This window comes from Mytilus edulis, chromosome 11, assembly GCF_963676685.1.
Source record: "Mytilus edulis chromosome 11, xbMytEdul2.2, whole genome shotgun sequence".
In the NCBI taxonomy this organism is placed as follows: Eukaryota; Metazoa; Mollusca; class Bivalvia; order Mytilida; family Mytilidae; genus Mytilus; species Mytilus edulis.
This window is the reverse complement of record NC_092354.1, coordinates 10,644,823-10,660,802: the sequence shown is the minus strand read 5'-3', so window position 1 is coordinate 10,660,802 and position 15,980 is coordinate 10,644,823. Positions and strand designations below refer to the sequence as shown.

At 32.5% G+C, this 15,980-nt stretch overlaps 1 protein-coding gene and 1 long non-coding RNA gene across 2 annotated transcripts; both read right to left on the bottom strand.

Annotated features, from left to right (window-relative positions):
- LOC139495122 (uncharacterized) lies at nucleotides 1–3,362 on the bottom strand. The gene is made up of 5 exons (XM_071283273.1): nucleotides 3,271–3,362; nucleotides 3,072–3,090; nucleotides 2,493–2,579; nucleotides 1,411–1,527; nucleotides 1–113 (listed from the first exon to the last, which is right to left on the bottom strand). The coding sequence occupies exons 1-5, from the start codon at nucleotides 3,316–3,318 to the stop codon at nucleotides 82–84; spliced, it is 303 nt and encodes a 100-aa protein (XP_071139374.1). The 5' UTR covers nucleotides 3,319–3,362; the 3' UTR covers nucleotides 1–81.
- A 5,803-nt stretch (nucleotides 3,363–9,165) lies between these two features.
- Nucleotides 9,166–14,371, bottom strand: LOC139495121 (uncharacterized). Its single transcript, XR_011657262.1, has 5 exons — nucleotides 14,231–14,371; nucleotides 13,234–13,252; nucleotides 12,136–12,209; nucleotides 10,057–10,176; nucleotides 9,166–9,315 (listed from the first exon to the last, which is right to left on the bottom strand). It is a non-coding gene; the product is annotated as an uncharacterized lncRNA (long non-coding RNA).
- Nucleotides 14,372–15,980: the final 1,609 nt, after the last annotated feature.

Here is a 15,980-nt window from a genome sequence, read left to right as displayed (position 1 = left end):
CACAATGCTAATTTTTTTGGAACTGATTAATAAACTTGATCTATACATATATCGAACTGTTTTTGATTATTTATCTGTTGTTTATTGAGCCACTGTTGGTTTAGGTGTAGAACCTGGAAAAGTAACACAAACTAATCAAATATACAATGGTTATGATATATTGATATGAAATTATGTTATCTCGCTTGCATTTCTCTTTTTTCATTCTGGTCTCTTTCACGGATATTTGACCTGGTAAAATGAAAATAAATAAACTAATCAAAGATTCTAAGCCTACGAAATATTGATGTGAAATTGTGTTATCTCTCGTGTATTTCACTTTCGTCGAAAATTTCATTCTGTTATTTTTTTAACCAGAATATCTTAAACTAAACATTTAGAAGCACCTGATATCATCCCCACTTTTAGTTAAGTCCGTGTTATTTAGTCTTTTTTTCTGTCGATCGTTTTTTCTTTTTAACCCAGTGCGTTGTTAATCTAGTACGTGTTTCCCTCTTTTCTTCCAAAATAAACTTATAAACGACAAGATAAATGCTTCATTTTATGGGATTTATGTAACTTTACATTAACATTTAAATCCTAATATTGTTACATCTAATCTGGACGATTATTTTTATTGAATGTTGTAGCTTTGCGTATAAACCGAAACTGGTAAGTGACAAAGTAGAGCTCTGTTGTTCAAATATGTAAATACAATTCCAGAAATCCAATGGAAACAAACTAGCAAAGAATGATTTAATATGTGTTTAGCGCACATTTTCTATAACAGCTACCAATATGTTTTTTTTTTCAGATTGTCGGATATCGTATAGAAGAAAAAAAACAGGAAGTAATTGGAACGATTACAATTAATATGCTATAACAAAGTTAAAGATGTAAATTTTGTGACATATATCTCGAGAAATAGAATTACAATTTGTACATGTTGTAATATATTAATTATTAGGTATGCAAAGAATATTCAAATCGTGCAACGTGTTCCGGTGATATCAGAATCGGGAAAAAGAGGCTTTTCTTGTTTCGTCTATTGGCACATATATGTAGTTCATTTTAACATAATCATATCATAACAGTAAACCAACTCATGATAATGTCAGTCAAAAGGGATGACTTCAAATTTACTACTAGAACAAATTGGCAGACGAGACATATAACAAGAAAATGGTATTATTTGGTAATACACATTATGGCTGTGTTCACCTGCTCATTTGCGCTTCTTTTGGAGATCATGCGATGACCTACGCATTTGTTCGTTAACTAAATTAACTTTTAGAATTTATAATATAATGCCTAAACATATTAACATACAATTGGTATACCATGACTCCAAAATCATTAAATACCAAAGTAAGATTTCTAAGTTTAGCAATGATAAAAGTGCATTGGACATGTAAAAAAAAATTGCGTTACCTTTACTGCATGGAATTATTTTAGGTGGTCCATAGCATTTCACTTTTCCTACATAAAATGTATTAGGCTGACCGGTACAGAGCCCTGGTTCAGGTGATGCATATTGTGGACACGAATCTGAAATTAATGATGACGTCATATATTGAAATACTGCTCCTGTAGTATCATTCAGATTATAACAGAAACATTAAATATTTTATGAGTGTTTTACAGTTAAATCTAAATACGTAAACTTTTCTTTATCGAACTGATCACAATAGCTTTCTGACGTAGCATAATACACTATGATTTAAATTATTTGACCAACCTAAGAACAAGGTTTAACCCACCATTTTTTTCTTAAAATGTCCTGTACCAAGTCAGGAAAAATGCCATTTTAATATTATAGTTCGTTAGTTTGTGTGTTATATTTTAGTGGTGTGTTTTTGTTGTGTAGCAGTTCTCCTCTTATATTTGATGTGTTTCCATCAGTTTTATTGTGTTACCCGGATTTGCTTTTTCTTACTCGATTTATGTATTGCTAACAACAGTATACTACTGTTGCCTTTATTGAAACAATCGTTGTGTAATTTTTTATCACTTATAAGTTTTTTTAATTTTATTTTGGATTCAGATTGTTTACAGTGAGTCCGAGCGAGTATCATGCCATGCTTTTTGAAGCTATAAAAATTGACCTAGATGCTGTTCATTAGGTTATGATCTTATAATATTTATTAGTGCTAAATGACTGGCCCTTTTATCAAGTCTCAAGTCTACAAACCTGTCGAAAAGCGATCGTTACATCATTTAGTTTCCAGATAACACAAGGATGATAAAATTATATGTATATGTTTGCAAACAACAAGAGACGCGGCCACTGTATACGAGTATCGAATTCATGCTTGTGGACAGTTGTCTCATTGGCAATCATACCATATCTTCTTTTTTATATTGTAAATTTGACTACTTCAAATTAATTTCCTCTGAAACACCTTCTTTTTTCAAACTTAGAACATTGATATGCTTTTTTTGTACAGAATTTTTTATTTTTACAAATACTTTTTTCCACTGTTATTGTCTAATTAAATTTCATTGCAACTTACTTTCTTTGCATGTACACCTTCGACAGCCATTTACGTAATAAATGTAAGAGCTTCCTAGTGGACAAAAACATGCCATTTTAAGACATGCTAAAATAGAAAAACATATACAACCAATATTCACTTAAACAGCAACTACCTATTGTGACATTTGCAAACAAAAAATATTTATATATATTGTTCGTCACAGTAATATAAAAAAATATATTTTTGTTATTTTACGCTGTGCAGTAATCTTTTATACAGCCAATACGTATCAAGTTGATATCACTCATTTGTATTTTAAACAACCTCTTTTATCGGTATGCATTCTACCTGTTCATGAGGGTATTGAAATAACATTAAAAGTAAACTCTATCGAACACATAAGCGCATGCTGTTTCTGCAAATCGTCGACAAATTGAACTACCCTTTGAGCATCAATTCCAAACCAAAAAAAAATGAAAACTATCAGCTTGCAATAAATTTCATATGAATAAAAATTGGTTGCAAATTATTATACGAATGTATCTTTCATCTTAATTATTGTCTTCTAAAAAGAATTGCAAATACACTAAAATAATCGTTAAGATGTATTCTTACGTGTTGTGGATCTTGCTTGCTGAAATAGAAAAAACATATATTGGTGATTGACCGTAGCAATATACAATAGGTGGGAAAATGGCTATTAAGTCTCAGAAGAATTTAGCAAGTCTCACACATATAATTTCTTTTGTAATAATCAAGTCGGGTTTTATACAGAACAACTCAAACTGGTATTTCAATAAATATATAAACTAACCTGTGCATAACTAGCTATAAAAAGGATCAAAATTCCAACTTGCCACATTTTAGTACGAACAGGTAAATGTAAATGGATGATCCGTCAAGAACATTTTAAAGTTATACTTTGTTTAAGGAAACAGTTTAAGATGTCCTAAAAGTATGTGCATGTGATAAATGTTAAGCTTTCAGGAAACACATTGAAAAAACAAAAGTGTATGTTAAATTATTACAATGCAACTTGACTCACATTTTGAAATGAATAAAGGGTCGAAAAAACTTTAGTCGAATCAGGTATCAGATTCAATTATAAATGAATTAGTATTTCATTTAACAACAAATTTTGCAAAATGAAACAAAAGTTTATAAACCACGAGTCGTCTAAGCGATTTATAAGTTAAAACAACAACGAGTAGTCTCAAATGAATGATGAGTTTAAACAACAATGAGTCGTCTACAATGAGTATGTAGTCCATACAGCAACAAGTCACCTACAATGAGTACGTAGTCCCTACAGCAACGAGTCGTCTACAATGAGTATGTAGTCCATACAGCAACGAGTCGTCTACAATGAGTACGTAGTTTATACAGCAACGAGTCGTCTACAATGAGTACGTAGTCCATACAGCAACGAGTCGTCTACAATGAGTACGTAGTCCATACAGCAACGAGTCGTCTACAATGATACGTAGTCCATACAGCAACGAGTCGTCTACAATGAGTACAAGTTCATACAGCAACTACAATGAGTACAAAGTTCATACAGCAACGAGACGTCTACAATGAGTACGAAGTTCATACAGCAACGAGTCGTCTACAATGAGTACGTATTCCATACAGCAACGAGTCGTCTACAATGAGTACGTAGTTCATACAGCAACGAGTCGTCTACAATGAGTACGAATTCCATACAGCAACGAGTCGTCTACAATGAATACGTAGTCCATACAGCAACGAGTCGTCTACAATGAGTACGAAGTTCATACAGCAACTACAATGAGTCCAAAGTTCATACAGCAACGAGTCGTCTACAATGAGTACGTAGTTCATACAGCAACGAGTCGTCTACAATGAGTATGTAGTCCATACAGCAACAAGTCGTCTACAATGAGTACGTAGTCCATACAGCAACGAGTCGTCTACAATGAGTACGTAGTCCATACAGCAACGAGTCGTCTACAATGAGTACGTAGTCCATACAGCAACGAGTCGTCTACAATGTGTACGAAGTTCATACAGAAACTACAATGAGTACGAAGTTCATACAGCAACGAGTCGTCTACAATGAGTACGTAGTTCATACAGCAACGAGTCGTCTACAATGAGTACGTAGTTCATACAGCAACGAGTCGTCTACAATGAGTACGTAGTTCATACAGCAACGAGTCGTCTACAATGAATACGTAGTCCATACAGCAACGAGTCGTCTACAATGAGTACGAAGTTCATACAGCAACTACAATGAGTACGAAGTTCATACAGCAACGAGTCGTCTACAATGAGTACGTAGTTCATACAGCAACGAGTCGTCTACAATGAGTATGTAGTCCATACAGCAACAAGTCGTCTACAATGAGTACGTAGTCCATACAGCAACGAATCGTCTACAATGAGTACGTAGTCCATACAGCAACGAGTCGTCTACAATGAGTACGTAGTCCATATAGCAACGAGTCGTCTACAATGTGTACGAAGTTCATACAGCAACTACAATGAGTACGAAGTTCATACAGCAACGAGTCGTCTACAATGAATACGAAGTTCATACAGCAACGAGTCGTCTACAATGAGTACGTAGTCCATACAGCAACGAGTCGTCTACAATGAGTACGTAGTCCATACAGCAACGAGTCGTCTACAATGAGTACGAAGTCCATACAGCAACGAATCGTCTACAATGAGTACGTAGTCCATACAGCAACTAGTCGTCTACAATAAGTACGTAGTCCATACAGCAACGAGTCGTCTACAATGAGTACGTAGTTCATACAGCAACGAGTCGTCTACAATGAGTACGTAGTTCATACAGCAACGAGTCGTCTACAATGAGTACGTAGTTCATACAGCAACGAGTCGTCTACAATGAGTACGTAGTTCATACAGCAACGAGTCGTCTACAATCAGTATGAAGTTCATACAGCAACGAGTCGTCTACAATGAGTACGTAGTTCATACAGCAACGAGTCGTCTACAATGAGTACGAAGTTCATACAGCAACGAGTCGTCTACAATGAGTATGTAGTCCATACAGTAACGAGTCGTCTACAATGAGTACGTAGTTCATACAGCAACGATTCGTCTACAATGAGTACGTAGTCCATACAGCAACGAGTCGTCTACAATGAGTATGTAGTCCATACAGCAACGAGTCGTCTACAATGAGTACGTAGTTTATACAGCAACTACAATGAGTACGAAGTTCATACAGCAACGAGTCGTCTACAATGAGTACGTAGTTCATACAGCAACGAGTCGTCTACAATGAGTACGTAGTCCATACAGCAACGAGTCGTCTACAATGAGTACGTAGTCCATACAGCAACGAGTCGTCTACAATGAGTACGTAGTTCATACAGCAACGTGTCGTCTACAATGAGTACGTAGTTCATACAGCAACGAGTCGTCTACAATGAGTACGTAGTCCATACAGTAACGAGTCGTCTACAATGAGTACGAAGTCCATACAGTAACGAGTCGTCTATAATGAGTTCGTAGTTCATACAGCAACGAGTTGTGTAAAACAAACGAATACTGTAAACCAACTTATTTTCGCTAGAGATTATCTTCGCAGCTTAAGCAAGTAGAAAACTCACGCGAATATTAATTGTAGCGAATATGCACAATAATCGAATATTGTCTTACTTAACACCATGAAACAATTAGGAAATCGCGAAACACATCGCTGCAAAAAGTGCTAATAATCAAAAATGGTAAAACGCGAAATAAAGTAACCGCTAAAATAAGTTGGTTTACAGTAGTTCATATAACAAACACCGAGTCGTCTGAAAAAGATAAGTAGTTCATACAGCAACGAGTCGTGTAAAACAAACGAGTATTGTAAATCAAATAGTTTTTGCTACAGATTATCTTTGCAACTTTCGCGAGTAAAAAAATAACGCGAATATAAATTTTGGCAAATATTTAAATAAAAACGGACATTTTAAGTAGTTCATACAGCAAACGACAAGCGTCATAACATAATATTTTACGTTGCATAAACGACTGCATTTGACTTTTTGATCATAAAACAACAAGTCGTCTACATACAAAATGTTAAATTCATTTTCTTGTAATCTAATCTTGTAATCTTGCTTTGTTTTTTCAAATAGTTTAAAAATTATGTAAAATATTGTTTATGATAATTTTGTAATAGTCTCTCATCATGCTCATTATTGGGAATAGAATGACGCTTACAATAGTATAGCATAAACGTTAGGGATATTTATATAATAATGTTGTGTTTAACATTGTCTATGCGAAAATAGTTGCCAGGGTCAGAGAAAATAGTTCAGGACCCTAAGGGGATAGTCAATGTAAAATTCAACATTAATATCATTATTATACTGACTGTTCACTATTTTGAAAAGTGACAGCAGTGTATTTAAATGTAAACTGTCAATTTCATCATGGAATAATTTTTCCACAATCGGAGGTCCATTAAGGGATAAAAATAAACTTGACAAGAAAGCTATCATTTTATTAATTTTAGTTGCAGTAAAAAAACAATACTCATATTAAAGTCAATAATTTACAATATACAATGATATCGCATCATATCTATTTATCTGTAACAAATGCCTTCTAAAGTATTAAACAATTTTTGGCTCCAACAACATTAAGCAGAAGTAAACACAGATAAAAAAACGTTCAAACAGAAACTACAGTATTTTAAAGTCTCTTAAAATGTCAGAAAAATTTAAATGCATATAGTTTTACTATTTTCCCTGATTGTTCAATTGTAATACACAGCTACTTTTGCATAGGTACTATTTCTGTACTAAAAATATGTAGTACCGGAAATTTACTTTTAAAATTCAGTACTATTTTGGTGCTTTAAAATTATTGTAATATTTAGGTACCTGTATTTTACAGTACTTAATTTGTACCTGAGATTTAGGTACTACAGAATTTTGGTTACGACCGTTACACTTTCAGCATTTTGAAAGTTTTTCTATTTCAAATCTCTTAAAATTATGAATTTCAAACATGGAATATTGTATTATTTCTGTACCAAAATTTTTAGTACAAATCAAGTACTGTAAAATACAAGTACCTAAATATTTCAATAATTTTAGAGTAAAGTACTAAATATCAAAAGCAAATTTCCAGTACTACATAATTTTAGTACAGTAATAGTACCTATGCAAAATTAGCTGTGTAGTTTTTTAATTGTTATGCTTATCAATCCTACCCCCTTGTCTGTCAAAACAACTAAGCTCTGACTTTGCACTTGAAATTGACAATGATTGACATGGAAATCAATAGTCTATTACAACAGCAAGGCATACTATTTTCACATAGTGCAGTTAACGCTATATATTTCTTTAAAACACTATGCAAAGATAGAGCAACTTTACTATAAAAGGACATGTTTACAGAAGGTATAATAATCTACTATTAGTATTACTATACGCTATGTTTTATATGAGTATTCGACTCTTTTATCTTTTACAAGTGATATACTTTAATTCAATATTGAGTCTGTTTCTTTTAATTTTTGTTATCAATCTTAGAAATGTCGGAAAAAAACAATTCATGTTATTGACGACGTCTCCTTAATAACAGTGGTAAACACGGATCTAGTAACATCTGCATAAGCCACGTTGTCAACATTATTGTCAACAACTATATATTATTACTATCATGTCCTGTATACAAATGAAATCAAATAAGAAAATGTTACGTATTTATATTTTATTTGTCAAACTTACCTGAAGTGAATTATGTTGAAGGATATATAGCAATTATTATGATAAATAACACATACCTTTACTTATATCATTATCTTTTAAATCTGTTCTTACATATGCATAAGATATGAATCGGATAAAACAATAGCATACATATCTCATAAACGAGTTTTAGTGGTTAAGAAATACAAACGAAAATACGTGGCGTTTGCATTTTGGACTCAAAGAGCAGAATGTAGTTTACAGATATTGTCACCGGATCTTTCGTCTCTCTATGCAAAATAAAGACGCCGGTTTCTTTTTTAAAGTTGGTCAAAGACAAAACCATTAATTGTAAAAAGTCGAGAGGTAAAATTCGATCTTTTTAATTGAAGAGTTTCCAGCTCTCTATGCGTGTAAGAACTCAAACAAGCGGTCTGCTGAAAGGCGATATTGTTCTCAAATCAGTATATACTGTCTAACCAAATAGCAATGGCCTTTCTGAATACATGTTTGTCATTAAATTCATTGGTCATTGTTTTATTCTCTTAATATACTTGGAATATTTGTCGTTTGACATTATAGACAACATCAGTTGTCGAAACGTATACTATTACATTTTGTTTATGGTTGGATATTTAAAATTCTGCTTATACTGCATATAAGTATAAATTTTACTTGATTCAACCTAGTCATTCATCCAGTATTTTGCATTGAAAAATGGACATGCTAGAGAACACAAACCACCATATTTTAAGGTAAATGTATACTTCAACACTGCTCACAATGACGAATGTATTAAAATAGGAGATGCAATTTGTTCTTACAATATTTAATGTACAACTGTTTGATTAATACTAAACTACAAAAGGAGACAAATCCTTTTTTAGAGTCAATATTAGATTGGTGAAGATTTCATATTTTTTTTCATATTGGGGTCTTTTACAGCCTACAATGCGGTTTAAGTTTTTTTACATTGTTGAAAGCCGAACGGATGACTATGGACTGAAAAAATTAAGAACATCAACATTCATGAAGTTTTTATGAATATCTAGATATTAGAAAAATTTAAAATGTAATTTGTTGTTGTCTACAGCAATGAGTAGGATTTACATATTATTGATGGTAACCATTTTCTCTAGGGCATCAACCACTCAGTGGGATATAAGGTTTTCCTAAAATGTAAAATATGGATTAGTGTTTGTTAGTATTGATAGATATATTTTCAGAAAACAATAAAATTAAGGATGGAAACGGGGAATGTATCAAAGAGACAGCAACTAGACCATAGAACACACAACAGCAGAAGCTCACCAATAGGTATACAATGCAACGTGAAACTCCCGCACCCGGAAGCGTCCTTCAGCTAGCTTATAGCTCCTGAACAATTATCAAACTCATCATAGTATACCAAAAGAGATTCTATTGTATTCAAGAGAGTTACCACAGTTAAAGCTATTTTCTGAAGCAATCCACATTGAAGGTATCTACAAACTGCTCAGGGTTTGCAAAGACCACATTTTGTGCTCATTCAGAAAAAAATCGAGCACAGATAATACTCGACTGGTTTCGACATTATCTCGACAGTACTTCACTCTACTTAACTGTACTCGACTTTGATCTCGAATTTACTTAATAAGTCTTATCCAGTACTTCATGATCCGCGTGTAGTCTGAACTGGTCTCGACCTGTCTCTAATATTATAGACCCTCAAATTTAGGCTTTACTGGTCTGAATCAGCTGAAACTACTGAATTATAAATAGATCGTACAAAATTCCAGATTATTTGGCAGTTGAAATAGCTCAAAAAAGATATGATTTCAGAATGAGTGAATTTAGAAAGTCAATTTTACAATGTCAGATTGTTTGGTACTTTGGTTAATTGCTGTCAATTCAAAAATTTGATTGATACCTACCAATAGGACAGCACATCCCTTTTTTGCTTCCTGGATGTGTTATACATGTGTAATGTCCAGGGCATCTCTGTATACCGTCGCCACAGGTAATTGATAACGAATTCACATTACCTGGACATACTGAAAAGAACATGTATGATGTATGAGAGACTCATACAAAAGTACATGTATGATGTATGAGGGGTACATACAAAATTACATGTATGATGTGTGAGGGATACATGTAAACAAAAAAATACATATTGACATGGTTAATGCACAAGTTATTTTGGGGTCATTGCAGTTATTTTTGCACCCTTTATAAAGAAACATAGATTGCTGTTCGGTGAGAGCCAATGTCCCACGTTGAAGTGGTACTTTAATCTATAATTATTAACCTTTTATACATTGTGATTTGGATTGTCTTATTTGCACTCGTACCACATCTTCTTATTCATATTTGCACAACTTGAGTACTATTTTCTTTATTCATTCTTCTCGTGATTAAAATCTATGATGGACAAATGTGTGCATTAAAGTCATCACACACTTGTCAAAATGCATATGTTATTGCACAAACTGGGGGTCATGCTAGTCCTGTAAATTTATACAAATGATATAGGCTCAACTTTGAATATAAAATGGAAAATGGAAATATGGGAGTTTGTTCTCATTCTAAATCTTGTACAAGCAAAAAGCAAAATTTCTCTTTCATTCCAGTATATCTTATTTGCTATAATAATTATCTTTCCTCCAAGTTAAAAACAACAAAAATATTAAGTTTGGTTTAAACAGTTTGAATAATGCAATGAATCACCCATGTTTTGTATACAAATAAGCAGAAAGTTTAAATCTGTTTCAAAATTTGAAATTATAGTCAAACAAATTAATCGAATGTGTTCAGCTGATACTAATTCATAGATGGTCGTCTTTTATATATGTATCTTAATATTAAGTTGATTTAATATCTGTCATAGAATCAATTATTATGGAATTTTCTATCACCTATCAGCCTTTTATTTTGTTTGAAGTTGTTATACAGCATGTACAGTGTGTTTTAATATTTATGTCATGAATTTCTATCTGATTAAAATTGACCTAGATGTTCTTAACATGTCAGGCCAACCAGTTGTTGGCATGACACGGGTTATGTTCTTCTCATATATGTTATGATGGTATGATACTAAACCCATAAAGAGTAGGATTGTGTCTGATATTCATACGATGAAATCATAATCTTCAAATCAGTTTAATTGAAGTCTGGAGCTGGCATGTCAGTTAACTTCTAGTAGTCTGTTGCTATTTATGTTTTGTTGTCATTTTGTTTATTTTCTTTGGTTACATCTTCTGACATCAGACACGGACTTTTCTTGAATTGTATTTTAAATGTGCGTATTGTTTTGCATTTACTTTTCTACATTGGCTAGAGGTTTAGGAATAGGGTTGAGATCTCATAAACATGTTTAACCCCGCCGCATTTTTGCACCTGTCCCAAGTCTCTGGTCTTTGTTAGTCTTGTATTATTTTAATTTAAGTTTATTGTGTACAGTTTGGAAATAAGTATGACGTTCATTATCACTGAACTAGTATATAGTTGTATAGGGGCCAGCTGAAGGACACCTCCAGGTGCGGGAACTTCTCGTTACATTGAAGACCTGTTTGTGATCTTCTGCTGTTGTTTTTTCTGTGATCGGGTTTTTGTCTCTTTGATACATTCCCCATTTCCATTTTTATTTATTTAGGTGCTTTTTTTAAGAATTTTTAAAAAGGAACCATGTTTTGGTGCTACAAAAGCATATTTATTGTAAATTGTTTAATGACTAGGCTTTTTTTAAGCAAGAACTGTCGAAAGTTGATCGTTCTTTTTTAGCGTCTGGACAACACAAGGGTGATAGCATTTAATTTGTTGGTTTTTGTGTGCTAAAAAAGAAATATGGCAATTGAATATAATAATCAAATAGCCATGTACGAAAATGTTGCTATTTCAAGTTGATATCAACTAAAACCCTTCTTGTTCAATTTGTTTAAACTTGGTAATATTGCGGTTCTGAAGGAAAAAATCAAATGTTGGTAATTGCATGCATAGAAATCTTCACTTACTTGCCTTGCATCGACACATCTCACGATAACAAGATAAGTTCCATATCGACACTTGCATGCAACTATAGGACATGCTAAAATAGAAAATGCATTTAAAATCTACATTTACTAACCATTGTCAACCAATCATTCCAATCTTTATATTTTTGAGTGACAGTAATATCACAATTATATTTTTTTTTCTCTGTTTTCCGCGGTTGTTTACAGTGATCGTATATTCAGCATATATAAATCAATTGTATATCACTCATATTGATATGCTAATCTGTAATCTACCTTGACATAACGATATTGAAATAACATTACAAACACAAACTCTTATGAACATCTCCGCGCATGTTGTTTCTGGAAATCGCCTACAAATTAAACTACGCATCAAATCCAGATAATATATAAAAAAGAAACTAACTAAACAAACATCATTCACCTCTTTGTTAAAGGAGAGACTGTGTTGTCGAAATTAAATTGTATAATGTTAAGTGAGACAGACCTTAAAAATGACCTTACTTAAAAAGATAAAGAATGTATGAATCCAATTTTTGTCGTTCCTCTGCATATTTAGAAATCTTAAAAGCCATACTGTGGATTCATTTATTTTCGTAGGTATCAAATTTTGTAGGTTGAGGAATACATACATTTTCGTGGATATTAATTTTCGTGGTATAGTCAATCTGCATACAAAGCCTATATTAAGTTTATAATTCGTTTGAGATTTAAATTTGTGGTTCACCTGTACCCACGAAACCCACGAACATTTTTCCAACGAATAATGATGAATCCACAGTAGTGATTGACAGGATCTAACTGATTCTTGCTTCGCTAAGCTGTAAACTGGCACCCTTCTCATTTCATATGTGTATTACGTACATTTGTAGCTTATTGAATTATGTTCTGGACAGATTTTAAAATAACCTGACCTTTTCAAACAAATTGAAAATCACAAGCTGGTAATGAATTTGATAGAAAAAAAATATGCAAAGAATAATTCGGGTGTTGTCTGTCTTTCATCATTGTTTACTTAATTGATTGGTTAATGGTAAGAAAACTATAAATATCGTTGATATATATTGATATATATATATATACATATATTCTCACGTTTTGCTGATTTTGTTTGCTGAAATAAAAAAAATATGAATGATTAAATGTACGTGGTAATAAACGAAACGTCAAGGCAAAAAATGCAGTTAATTCTAAGAAGGATTAAAGCCTTGGGATATGCTTTTTTTTCTGTCAACTGCTACCATTTTATATCAAAAAAGAGAGACGAAAGATACCAAAGGGGACTGATTTCGGTAATTATCGCTTACAATTCTACCGTTTTATATTAACTGATTCCGATAATTATCGCATACAATTCGACGTCATTCGACAAATTTCGAACGATACACTGTACACTTCAATTGTACATTTTTGTGTAAACCATAACGAAGTTGGAAAAAAACAGGAAGAATCAGGAAAATTTATAATATAAAAAAAAAATTACACCAACTGCATTTTTTGAAAAGTAGTTTTTGTCTGTATGACTTCTGCTGAGAGTTTTTTTTTATCATCAATTGCACTGTGTTGACTTAAAGATTAAAGATTCCGAGAATAGTTGATCTAGTATTTTGCATATACCAGTTTGACGTCATGTATGTTTTCTTCCGAGGTCAGACTTATTTTCCAACATGGATACATGTACTATGATTTCTATAAAAATGTATCATTTCAATTGAATAAATAAACTTATCGTAGATAACATGATTAAAATTGTATATGTACGCCAGAAGCACGTTTCGTCTAAAAAAAAGACTTATCAGTGACGCTCGAATCAAAAATGTTAAAAAGGCCAAATAAAGTACAAAGTTGAAGAGCATTGAGGACCAAAAATTTCAATAAGTTTAACCAAATACAACTAAGTTAATTGTATAATCATGTAATCGCAATGGACATGTGACGTGAATAGGTTTCACTAGCGAGTTGCTCATATCTTCTGAAAATATATAAACAGATTAATAAAATAAACTACTCTGCGTCAGTATAAAAAATCCGGTGTTTTATAGAAAAAAAGAATAAATATACCAATAATGATATAAGTACTAAACAAACTTACATGTACAAATTGAATTGCACAAAGTATCAGAATCCCAGCTTTCCACATTTTATGTTGACCAGTTTAACGTAAATACAATACCTTCTAACAGCGTTTTGAACTTATCAAAATATTATAGTCAAGTATAAAACATGTGGTTATAACCAGATGCGTCATCTAATGGTGATGTACCATGCACTGCACATTACACATACGCAATTTGTAAAAAAAATACATTATTGTGATGAATGATTGGCTCTAGGCAAAAACAACAAGTTTTCGAGGGGATCATTTTGCTAATAAAAATGTGTGCGAATGAAAAATTATGTTTTTTGTTTTAGCGAGGACAATCAAAATATAAATATCGATCACCACATACGAATGCCTTTAAAAAACACATGACAACAGCCACGGTTTTTTTTGTGGTTTCCTACGTTATTTTTTGTTTATCCTTGTATGTCTTTTCATTTATTTATTTTTTACCATGGTGTTGTCAATTTATTTATAACTTATGATTTTGAATGTCCCTTTTGTATCTTTTGCTTCTTTGTTTTAAACCTTGTCATTTGCTTAATTTATCTATATTTGACTTTTCACATTATTGTACTTTAAAAGTGGTTCTACCATACTTTCTCCTTAATCAAACGACTGATATATAAAACATAACAAATACTAGGACAAATACAGATTGTTTTTGGACATAGGAGAAACAAACTGTCACTAATAGACGAAATAGCACAACATTTACATGCTCTAATGGGCACCTGTGTAAAATTTTCTTTCAATGTTTTCAGATATACTGACTGACTTTAAAAACGCAACACTCATTTTGTAGATTTTTTTTTTACCAAATCATGTTTGACCCTCACACAACTCCTAGTCATGCTTATTATACTGCTTTCTCTTCTGAAAAAATCAACACCTGATTTACCAATGGTTATTAAAAATATCGAATTATTGAGATCTCACGAATTTCAGAAAGCGAAATTTTGATTTATTTTCATGTTTTTATTATTATTTGTTCTTGTAAAACAGTTCTACTATCCTTGGCCACACTTAAATAAGTAAAAAAATGTTGTATCTCCATATTGCCAAGACTCAGGAATAAAAAACAGAATCAACCCATTAGAATACTGCAAACAGGAAACGTGAACGTGCTACAACCAGACAATTTGACGTCATAAACTCGTCTTACTGTACTTTCGAAAATATTGAAAAAAAAAGAAAAAATGCTACACATAGAAACAAGTGATCAGTATGCTGGAATCTCTTATTGACAACATAATTGGTGAATTTGGAGGTAGAATTATTATAAGAAAAAAAGTTGTCGACATTTCTATGGGAACAAACTGTGCATCTCTCATTGCCGACGTCTTCTTATTTGTGTCCATGGATACCGCATTTTCTATATATCGGTGTGTATGTTTATTTTGCTGTGTATATACTGATGTTTTGTCATGGATGGATACATTATACTTTTAGACAGACAACATTTCAAAGCTTGCCATGATGGCTCTGTGCTTGGTATTCAGCAATGTTCATTACAAACAAAGACCGATTCAAATTAAAAGATCTACCTATAAATGAAAATCTGGGACAAAGGCAATAATGCATATAAATAACAGTTCGTTTCAGGACGCAAATTAGAAGTACAGGAATTCTGAGAGTACTGCAAGGCAATACATAGTCCCCTACCAGATAAAAAATTATTGTATTGCAACAAAATTCTAGAGTGACAGCAAACCTGAATTTCCTGCATCGGTCGAACCCT

Coding starts and splice junctions, on each gene's coding strand:
- LOC139495122 (XM_071283273.1), bottom strand. CDS start 3,318: ATGTGGCAAGTTGGAATTTTGATCCTTTTTATAGCTAGTTATGCACAG. Junction 1,528..2,492: donor AAGGTGTACATGCAAAGAAA/GTAAGTTGCAAT, acceptor CATTAATTTCAG/ATTCGTGTCCACAATATGCA. Junction 114..1,410: donor AATAATTCCATGCAGTAAAG/GTAACGCAATTT, acceptor TTACTTTTCCAG/GTTCTACACCTAAACCAACA.